The sequence below is a fragment of the Ixodes scapularis genome, unplaced genomic scaffold, assembly GCF_016920785.2.
Source record: "Ixodes scapularis isolate PalLabHiFi unplaced genomic scaffold, ASM1692078v2 PGA_scaffold13__105_contigs__length_92229423, whole genome shotgun sequence".
Lineage (NCBI taxonomy): Eukaryota > Metazoa > Arthropoda > Arachnida > Ixodida > Ixodidae > Ixodes > Ixodes scapularis.
The window spans coordinates 75,968,470-75,979,643 of NW_024609839.1; the positions used below are offsets into that span (position 1 = coordinate 75,968,470).

At 45.7% G+C, this 11,174-nt stretch overlaps 2 protein-coding genes across 2 annotated transcripts; one reads left to right on the forward strand and one right to left on the reverse strand.

The window, feature by feature from the left end:
- The first annotated feature begins 4,198 nt into the window (after window positions 1-4,198).
- Window positions 4,199-7,930, forward strand: LOC115326173 (putative nuclease HARBI1). The gene is made up of 4 exons (XM_040208303.3): window positions 4,199-4,592; window positions 4,650-4,789; window positions 5,741-5,909; window positions 7,241-7,930. The coding sequence occupies exons 1-4, from the start codon at window positions 4,335-4,337 to the stop codon at window positions 7,928-7,930; spliced, it is 1,257 nt and encodes a 418-aa protein (XP_040064237.1). The 5' UTR covers window positions 4,199-4,334.
- Window positions 7,931-8,637: 707 nt separating this feature from the next.
- Window positions 8,638-10,061, reverse strand: LOC120838699 (chromatin assembly factor 1 subunit A-like). The gene is made up of 2 exons (XM_040208724.2): window positions 9,835-10,061; window positions 8,638-9,320 (listed from the first exon to the last, which is right to left on the reverse strand). The coding sequence occupies exons 1-2, from the start codon at window positions 10,010-10,012 to the stop codon at window positions 8,638-8,640; spliced, it is 861 nt and encodes a 286-aa protein (XP_040064658.2). The 5' UTR covers window positions 10,013-10,061.
- Between the last annotated feature and the right edge of the window lie 1,113 nt (window positions 10,062-11,174).

Consider the following 11,174-nt stretch of genomic DNA (forward strand, 5'->3'; position numbering starts at 1 on the left):
ATCCTCACCTCGCACTGCAACTTCATGTGAGGTTTCCAGAAAGTTGGTTTGAAAGTTATATACTGCGATCCTATATTTAGTTTTCATAATTCTTGCACTGAGATAGTTAGCTGCCTCGGTGGCTCCGAAGTGAGAGCGCCAGCCTACGGATCCCCAGGTGGCGGGTTCGAATCCCGACCGAGGTGCCCGCAATATGACTGAGGCTTATTGCGGAGACGTGCAACCGAGCTTTCGGTTGCACGTCAAAATATCCCCAGGTGGTCGAAATTAATCCTGTCCTCCGCTGGGGCGTGCCAGATGCCCGTCGTAGGTTTGGCACGTAAAACCCCCAAATTTGATTGATTTGCACTGAGATAGTTAAAAAGTTGCAGAAAGGGACAATTCTTACATGCATTGGTTAATCTTATCAGAAAGCATGTCAGGTCCGTCGGAACTATTAATCATAACCAGCATGACAGCACTGCACCACTAAACGCTAAAACACAAACGATAACTTCACCCATAGCCTCCCCTATACTGAGAAAGCCTGTCAGATCGGCAGGAGATGTGGCCGCCGAAAGAAAGTGAAAAGCTAGACCGACAGACAACGAATGAGAGGAGAGGCACGTAATGGGCACCCTGCTGGCAGCGAGACGCCAAAACACACTTGTACCGAGCGATGGCATGTCCGCTCGTGCTCCTCGCGCTACCGCTTCTTTTATAATTAAGAATTAAACCTTGAGAACTACCGCTTTTCTCATCAAGATTGAAAACCACGTTTCGGGTCCTCGCCGCTGCAAAAGCTGTGCTCCGACCGCAGGCTCCCCGAGAAACGCTCTGTGCTACCAGATCCTCGTGCTCTAAATCAGTGACCGGGCGCTCTATGGCTGCGTTGTCAAACTGCCAGGCTTTGTGAGTAAAGAGGAGGCTATGCTTGATCACTCCTATAGTGGAGAAGAATATAAAATGTTATCTTTTAGATTAGGAACAACAAAGATTGCATGCGCTGAAATTATTTCCTTTCACCTTACGACAAACCGTATCGGACACCACAAGCCATCCCAACTAATCCAGTGCTGCGAACGTCGCGCGATACTTGCACGGCACTGGGTTAATTGGCTCTGATGGCTCGTAGAACCCGATGCGCTTTATCGTAACGTGAAACGGTGTATAAAATGGTGACGAGGAATGGATACAGCAGGGGCAGCAGATATGCGTCTTCAGCACAGTGCCGATGCTCTAAGACTTTATTGTGTATGATGTAGCCAGCGTTACTAAAGCACTCAGTTGGGGAACTTCCTTTTCAAACCGAGACCGCCCAGACCACTCGTGTCCACCAAGATCAAACTAATAGCCCCTTCCCCTGGCAAATAGCAAGCGCTCGCCGAGCGGATTCTTGTTCCCCTCGCGAGATGAGAGCAATCTCTCCGTGTGCCGCTTGTAGATCCGGAGCCAGTGGGGCGCTCGCCGAGCGGCTCCAACCGCTCCGTGGAAAAGTGGCGGAGCGCGTCGAGTGGTCCGGAGTAGTTCTCCGCGCAGCCTTTTTCGGAGGAGTACGATCTGTAGTCGTCTTTCACAGCGTTTCAGTTTCGTTATCGACATTCCCGCGGGGGAGTGAAGGAATTTTGCGGCTTTTTTGTTTCGATTGCTGGGTGGGCTCTCTTGGTGTGCGTGTTTTCGTTCCCCTCGTCATGACCGACTCGCCCGAGCATACTGCGACGAAGACATTGTTACAGTTAATTTCAGGAGGTCTAATAAAACGCAGTGACAGCGAGGAAGATACCAGCTTAGCTCCAGCTCGAGTGACGACGAGGCAGCCGTTCTCGGCGGAGTGTTTGCCGAGTCGTTTGGCTGGCCAGCGAAGAGGCCCAAGATACCGCGTTATGTCGAAGGCGTTGTGCGCGCCAATTCGGATGAAGAGCTCGGTATATGCCGTTTGTTTGTTTTGTGGTCTCTGTACTGTAATTGGAATAATTAGAAGACAACACGCCAAATACTCCGCAAATGGAAGTCGTCTTCGGAGATGACGATCGCTCTACGGCATATGTGTTTGATATTGCTTAATATCATTTTACGGCTCATACAAGTACTTCTAGTTGTCGTCATCGGGCTTATACAACTGTAAGGAAATATAAATGGTGTCTTAACGTCGGGGTCACCGTTAATCAAGTAGTAAACAATCAATTTTTTGTCAAAGCATAAAGTTCTGATTAGAACTTCCTTTCAGCAAGATAGCAATGGGAACTGCAACTGTTCAAAAGCGAGAGCAGACGCTCTGGAAGCGGTGGCACTGGGATGGACCACGTGACCGATCGCTCACGGAGGCTGACTGCTCGACGACCGCTAGCGCGGAGCGCTCGGCATTTGCCAGGGGAAGGGGCTATAATAAATCGGAGCTGTTTATACTGAAATAGTTTGGCCAATGGGCGGAGCTTGTTGCCCGCTAGAACCAGCGGATTTCGGGATAACACAATATGGCGTTGCTTCTTTGTCTTGTTTATTCCGTTTATTCCTGAGAAATCGCATAGAGTTCCTATGAGTCAGCGCCACAAAATGGTGGACGGAAGTAGGGGAAGCAGTCAATGTCATCCCCCGGTTGTCGGACTACGCTGCTGTGGTTGGCAGGCTGTCAAGAAGGCCAAACTCTCAGTATAAACGGCTCTGAACTAAACCAGAGCCGTATATGGGGAGAGTTTGGTCAGTCTATGATCTCGCCGCCGTAACGCTCTCCTCCCAAGTGAGCCAATCAGCACACGGCGTAGAGCGACAGGCATGAGCGCATGCGCATGAACTCCCGGCTGCTCCCACCTGAGTGGGGAGGGCCGCCATCTTCGATCATTCTCCCGGCGGAATGCGTGGGATCGGCATCTAAATCTCGATTATTGCCTTTTATATCGCTGGCTCTGGCAAGAAAATGACATTCTGTTATTCCTCGCTGGGTTAAAAAGCTAATAAATGAAGATTTTTCGGCGTATGGCCACAAACTTTTATTCGGGCGAAAAAGAAGTCGGCCCAAAGCAGACGACGCGTAGCCTCAGCAGTGCTCTTCTCCGACCAGTCTCCGACAGCGTTGCTAAAAAATGGCGGTCGCCTCCTCTCTGCTCCCTTCTTTCTCTCTCGCTCCTTCGGCGCTCTCCTCCCTTTCATTTACTTTTCTCCTCTCCGGCGCCTTCGTCGCCACACCCACTGGCCAAACTCTCCCAATATACGGCTCTGAACTAAGTAAGATAACAGCGCCACTCTTACTCGAGAACGTGCAGTTCGGTTCTCGAGTACGGATCGAAGCCACTTTTTCAAAGTATGGCAGTTTCCCAACTGAGTTCTAGTAATGTTGGATGACGCTATCAAATTAATGGCATCGGATTTTTGGAGACACGCGGTTACATTTCTCACGAATGTAACGAGTCACATTAAAGCAATATATTAAAAGTTCCCTAGGCAGAAGAAAGTTGGCTGTCATTGTAGCTTACCGGCAGTTCCGAGTCCCGGATTAGAAAGATCAAGATTATAGACAGAAGTTAATGTCCGCTCGGCTACCTACATTATTAAACAGTCTTCACTTGCTATTTTACTACCTGCATCACCGTAAAGCAGGCGCAGATTACTTTAAAGCGTGGTGTAACGACACAAACCACAGATTCGTTTTTTTCCCGCGAAGACTTCATCCACGGTTGCGTATCTTTTGAATTCCACATAAATATTCTCGTTTTCCCAGGGTAGGTGTATATATATATATATATACAGGGATGGGCAAAATACATGCAAATACGTATCGAAATACAAATACAAAATACTTCGTCAAAAATGTATTTAATTACAAATCTAATTACAGTTCCAAAAAAGCATTTAAATACAAGATACAAATACAACCAAATGTATTTGGTCTCCTCCAAATACTTTTCCAAATACATTCCTCAAAATCTGCGTCAGCGACTTGAGGGCACCTGCAACGGGTTTCTGGGTATCTCATTTTAATTTTGCATCGCACACTCGGGAGTTATAGCCCCTTCCCCTGGCAAATAGCGAGCGCTCGGCAGGCGCTCGCCGAGCGGATTCTTGTTTCCCTCGCGAGATGCGAGCAATCTCTCCGTGTGCCGCTTGTAGATCTGGAGCCAGTGGGGCGCTCGCCGAGCGGCTCCAACCGCTCCGTGGGAAAGTGGCGGAGCGCGTCGAGCGGTCCGGAGTAGTTCTCCGCGCAGGCTTTTTCAGAGGAGTACGATCTGTAGTCGCAACATTTCAGTTTCGATTTCAACGTTCTGGCGACCGGCGAGGGAGTGAGGGATTTTCGCGGCTTTTTGGTTTCGTTTGCTGGGTAGGCTCTCTTCTTGTGCTCGCTTTCGTTCCTCGATCTCGTCATGACCGACTCGACCGAGAGTACTGCGGCTTTGGCGTCGTTGCAGTTAATTTTAGGTCTATTAGAAAGCAGTGACAGCAGTGACAGCGAAAGCAGCGACAGCGACGAAGACGACGGAGATACAAGCTCCTCCAGCTCGAGTGACGACGAGGCAGCCGTTCTCGGCGAAGTGTTCGCCGAGACGTTCGCCTTGCCAGCGAAGAGGCCCAAGATAACCCGTTATGTCGAAGACGTTGTGCGCGCCTATTCGGATGAAGAGGTATGTCGTTTCTTCGTTGTGTGGTCTCTGTGAACCGACCATCTCCCTGTGTTGCAGTTCCGACGCAACTTTCGCCTCCAACGGGAGCCCGCCTACGCCGTGATCGAGAGGTACGAGCGGTCTGTATATTACAGGGGATCGATTCACGGAGGGTCCAACCCGAAAACCGCCGAAGTTTGCATCCTCTCTTTTCTCTGGTAAGACATGTTTTGTAGGTCTCAATGTAGCTAGGAGAAAGATTGACCGATTTGACCAACGATTTCCGATCCAGCCCATATTCCCCATACATATACTCCTGGCACGGTAGTTGTACTGTAGATATGCCGCGGCGGTCACAAAATAGAAGCACGAAAAAATACAAAAGAAATGGAGACCCACTAAAAGCCGATAACTATATATGTATATTAATTGAGCATATTAAATTGACTTTGGTAATTAAAAGTCAAATCATTGCGTCTTTTTATTAATGCGGTTTATTATTGTCTTTTTTTGCTAACATCAATTACTTCAATATCTAAGGAAAAAACAACTTTGAGACATAGGGACAAAAATTGGAACAACACAATACTCTCAAAACTCAGCCGACTCAGCTGCAAAATGTATTATCACGCGTCTTCTTTCTAGGAGGACACAACTCCCCAAACAACGCTAATGCCAACAACCGTGGGGGGTTAACGGTTAGTTGGCATTACCGTTGTTTGAGGAGTTGTGACCTATAAAGGAAATGTGTGGAAATAAACGTTGTAGCTGACTTTTTAAACAGTAGAGAAGAAACATCAAAACGTAGAAGAGACAGAAAAAAAGACAGGATGATGTGTCAAATTCCGCTAATTCGTCTATTTAGTCCAGCTCTTAATCTCAAGGTCACCACCAACACAAAGGGACAAAGACTATACAGGTCAAGCGCCTAGTCTACATCACACAATGTAAGAATGTGGACAACCTCACAGGTTGACGCAATAAGGCAACATCCATCCTTGAACTTCAACTTCAACAATAAAATCTTTCTCCGCGCTATTGCACTTTATAATATCAATATAGTTAAACCAACTAGCCCACCTTAATATTTTAGTATATTGTCTCTGCATCATAACAAATTATAATTAACGTCTGCGATTTAACTCAAAGAAACTCTATTTACGCTGCAGGTATGCTGGCAACAAAACCTGCATTCGAGATGTTGCAGGCCGCTTTGACATGGGGGAAAGCACCCTTTCCCGCATCCTGAATCGTGTGGCTGAGTTCCTGTGCAGCATTGCTCCAGATGAGATCCGCTTTCCTGACGATGTGGCAGCCCTTGCCAAGGATTTTGAGGAGGTTCGTTTTGTGAGCTTGCTTATTTACGTATGCTGCTGCTTCAATATTATTGGGACAATTTCAGGAGCGGGGCAAAAAAGAAAGAGATAATATCATACAAACAAATGATTGAACAAAATCAGAACAAGTTCAAAACAAGATCAAATAGACAAGAGCAATGAAAGGCAGTCAGAAATTGCTTGAAATAGGCCATGCATGCAATGATACTAGGTTGGGAACATAATTAGTTTACACAAACTTAATGGCATTAGTGTGACCCAAGTACACTCACATGAAATGCCACTGACGAGGCGCTTCATTTTGGTATAAGTTAATTCAGGGACAAAAGCAAACTATTCATTTCAATCTGTGTTTTGCAGAACTGGATGACACAGTCACGTCGATTTCGGTGTTGTAGGACCGTAAGCACTCGATTTGTGCTTATGGCAATTATTGCCTGGGCAAATATTTGGGTAGTGATTCGTGAAAGTACAATCACTACTTGTACAAGAATAGGCAAACTTCAACCATGTCTGGAGCTCAGTATGCACCTTGTGCTTTGCCAACCCTAAAGCATGGCAATGATAAACATTGATAACATATAATCTGAACCAAATCATATGAGGCCACTTGTTCTGGCAGTAAGTTGGGGGGGTGATCATTGCCTGTCTAAACTTTTCGTGCAACTGTCTATGAAGAGCAAAGCTAATGCATAAATTATAAGTAATGGATGTCAAGGGGGATGCTTTATGGCAAGTTCAGACCAGAATTAAAGGTTGAAAGTTGGTTAAAAAAATGTTTTACTGGCGACCAATGAAGCATACGACATATGGCTGCATGCAAGGAACTCCCCGAGGTGTTTGTAGATTATGTGTTCTAATAATTTGCATATAAGGGGAGTGTGATTTAAGAAGATGGGTCTGTAGCTTGACAATGCATTTTCTAAATTTATAGAATAGAAGGACTTTCGCAAGTTTCCATGAAGATGAAAAGGGAACTGCAGCAGTTGGTAGCAATTTCTTAAAAATAACCGCAAGGCAGTGTATTTCTGGCGGATGAAAATATTTGCATCGAGTCAGTTTTTTCAGGTTTCTAGAAACTGAAGAAACAGTACAGGTGATTACACACCTTGCATATATTACAGAAAATTACATTGTCAAAAAGACCCTTGACAGGTGTTGTATAACTGGTGTAGTGGTCTGCCTCAAAGTTTGAAATAAAAAGGCCACCTTTCATTTATTAATTTATTTCCTTTGATGGGCAGACTACATATAGCATCTCTCCTTTTAGAACTTGGTGGGAATGAGTACACAGCGCATAGTTTGAGCTCACATACCACATTCTTTTACTAGGTTTCAGGCTTTCCTGGGGTCGTGGGTTGCGTCGACGGCAGCTACATCGGCATCCGGTGCCCTGACAACAAGGTGAAGTCAACATATGTCAATCGACATGACAAGACTTCACTGACGTTGCAGGGCATCTGTGATCACAGACGCCGCTTTGTGGATGTTTTCACGGGCCCACCAAGCAAGATTCACGACTCAAGGATTTATAAATTATCGTTTGTGTCGCGGATCATCCCATTTCTATGCTGCATGGGCAAGTATCACCTTCTTGGCGATGCAGCATACCCGTCGAGGGAGACTTTGGTCACTCCTTTTCGGGATTATGGGACATTAACTAACCAGCAGAAGAGCTTCAACACTAAGTTGAGCTCCACAAGGGTGCTCATTGAGAATGCCTTCGGGCTACTCAAACAGCGCTTCAGGCAACTGATAAACCTGGAGTTCCCGACAGTGCGCCGAATGTCCACGTTTATCATTGCTTGTTGCGTCTTGCACAACTTGTGCATTGATGCTGGGGACACTGAAATCCGTGATGCTGAGGTGGAAGAGCTGAGGCGCCAGGAGTTGCTCAGGGTGGACAGCAGGGGCTCGCCCGAGGAGGACCTGCCGGGCGTCTCTCTCTCGGATGCCGCACTCAGGGTGCTCGGACGCATTAAAAGGGACAGGCTGGTCTCATCCCTTTTCCCCACTGGTTGAGCTCCTCGCGCAGGCATCAAGCGCTCAATGGCGCCCTGAGGCAGCTCCTGATAGCCTAACTATGCAAGTGCCAGGCATTGGGGAAAAACGTTTACCGTGTTTTTTTCACCGACAAACTAACTCTGTGTTTCTCATCAATGCTCACTCTTCACGCAAATATGGTGCTGCGGTCCGGAAAAGTTGCCAAAGTTTCAGACTTTGCCGTCGCTATTAAAGTTATCAGCAGTTTTCTGAAATTTTCATTGAGAAAAAGGAGTATAAGGGGGGGGGGGGGTCGGTATGAGGCCCACGAATACATGGTAATAAGGGGTGTCGGCTACCTAAAGCAAACTCCATTTTCACATCTAAAATTAGCAAAAAAATGACATAACTTTAACAGATAACAGCAACCTCCGTTTCGACATCGAGCAGAGACCAATTGTTCGGTGACGCAGTTTATTTTTTGCGGTGAAAAGAACACTAAATATTTTTCCTTGGAAACAACTGTACATGGGTAACTTACTCTGTCATGAATGTTACCTTTTAATATCATTTAAGGCATGAAATTGTGTTGAAACCAAAACGTTTTTATTAATTGCTCAATCAACATGTATAATCTTGAGTATATATATAACAAATGATGCTCTGGAGTATGTAGAAAACTAGGGTATGTACAAAACGTGAATAATCAAGTGTAATGGGCTAGAGAAACATTTAGATAAAATTAATCACTTTGCAGTGTTCATGGTGTCCAGCACTCGCTCCAGCATGCCAAGAAGATTTTGGTGCCGCTCTTGACGCTGTTTTGCACGATCCTCTCTCTTCTTTTCCCGCTCTTCTCTACGCAGATCGCGCTCCACACGTCTTTCTTCGCGTCTTTCCTCCTTGCAGGCACGTGCTTCATCTTTTTTTTTTCTGAGATCCTCCATTTTTGAAAAAAAGTGTTCCATATGCCGCATGCGCTCAGGGTTCTGCCGTGGACAGGGTGGCTTTTTTAGGGTGGTACATTCTGCTGATGTTGATGGTCTAGGATTTTCTGTGGAGGAGGCTGGTGCATGTAGAGTCGTTTGTTTGTATACGGCCTGAGAAACGCCCATCATCACTTCCGGCTCCACACTGTCATCGGCTGCCCTGATGAGATTGAACTCTTCTTCAAACTCTATGTGTTGCCGCGTTGCTCCACTTTTTCCATTGCTGTCCACAACCTTGGTTTTTCTTTTCTTGAGGGTTTTGAAACGTGTGTCACATTGCTGTGCAGTGTAGTGGGAGTTCATCCTCTCATTTATCTCTTCAGCAATTTTAATAAACATGTGTTTTCTTGTCTTAAAACGTTTAAATGGTCCAATCTCTGGGAAATATCGAGAGTAGAGGGCAAGAAGAAGCTTGGATTCGCCTTCTGACCAGATGCAAGCTGAAAACAAAAACACAAAATTGTTGAATAACCTAATAAACTGGGCATTCTTTCGATGCAGCTTGAAGGTGCTGGGCTTATATGGCATATTTGTGGGGTTTCTTATGTAGTATGCAATTAAGGAATGTTTTAATGCTCTGCATGAATAGGGTACCTGGCAATGACGGTAAATGAAATAAGCTTGCAAGACCGTGACAGGTCCAAGCGGAAATTGAATACCAACTACGAGAAACTGTCGAGAATGTTTCAAGGGGCATAAATGGGATGCATGATGCCGAATTGCCAAGTAAAAATATCATGCTGACCAGCTTCACTACTGCACTGGCAAAATTGGCTCCATGTTGCAAAAGGTCATGGAACATTAACCATGCAGCCAATTTGTCACCACTCTGAGTAAAACTTACATCCTATAGCATTCACTGTTAGCATATACCTTCAGCCACGGAGAACTGACTTATGAAGCTTTGTAATCCAAGTGAAGGGTATACTTTGTATGGGTATATGTATGACTTACGTTGAGTACTGGAGTTCTGTGTGGAGTTCTGTGGCGTACCGTCGGATTCTTCTGGTACAGGCAGAACGCCAGCGTAGCTTCCACCATTGTGGTCATTTCCTGTTGAATCGTAGGGCGCACCATTGATTAATGTGGCATCAAAATAATTGCAAAAGGAAATGAACATTCCTGCAACCATTCACCATACAATTGTTTTTTTTTTTGTTTTTTTTTTTCTTTTTTTTAAATACTGCAGCTTAGATATGTGGGCCAATTGTCATAGCAGCTATAGGTGTGGCTAGACAGAAACAATATCGTTTTAGCACCATATGAAACCAAGCACAGCTCCTGACAGATTGAAGTATTCGCATTTACTTGTATAGGAAAAAAAGAATACGGGAAAGCATCATGCTCAAGTCTATTGGAAAACGCACGTAGTTCGTGTTTCCTTAATTTTGACCGCAAGTTAATTAGATCAAGACATCCGATGCACGGATGTTCTGTGACTTCATGTCGTAACTTGACGTCATTAGCAGACGAAAAGCATCATGCTCAAGTCTGTACTGGCGAAACCATAGTTCGTGTAGTTTTAACCGCGAGTTAATTACGTCCCGACATCCGATACACGGATGTTTCTGTGACTGTCGTAACTCGACGCAGACATAAGCGCCCGCAACATATAACGCAACGTAAGAAAATAGTACTGCGTGAACGTACTTTAAGTACAAATTCTTCATCTGTTAGAACTGTTATATTTAGTTTACCTCCGCTGACCAATTATTTTGCAGTAGTTGATAAGCGAGCGGTCACATCGCAAATCATATACACAATAGTAACTGGAATAATTAGAAGACAACGCGCCAAATACTCCGGTGATGGAGATCGCCTTCGGAGCTGACGATCGCTTTACGGCATACGTGTTTGGTATTCTGCTTAATTGCATCCTACGGTTCGTACAAGTACTTCTAGTTGTCTTCATCGGGTTTATAAAACTGTAAGGAAAAATAAATTGCCTCTTACCATCGGGGTCACCGTTGATCACATAATAAACAACCTGGGGTGCTTCCGATCCGGAGTTCATTCTCTCAGCAAGGTGGCAAAGGGAACCGAAACTGTTAAAAAGCGCGGGTAGACGCTCCGAAAGCGGTGGCGCTGGGAGCGTTACGCTCGATTTGCTCCGCAGCGCGTGCCACTGGGGTAGATCACGTGACCGATCGCTCGCGGAGGCCGACCGCTCGACGACCGCTAGGTCGGAGCGCTCGGCATTTGCCAGGGGAAGGGACTATTAGTGTGCGAGGCTCTGGTAACGTAATAGAAATATAATCACAAAAAAATGTAATCAGCTCGGACGTAATAGGTGA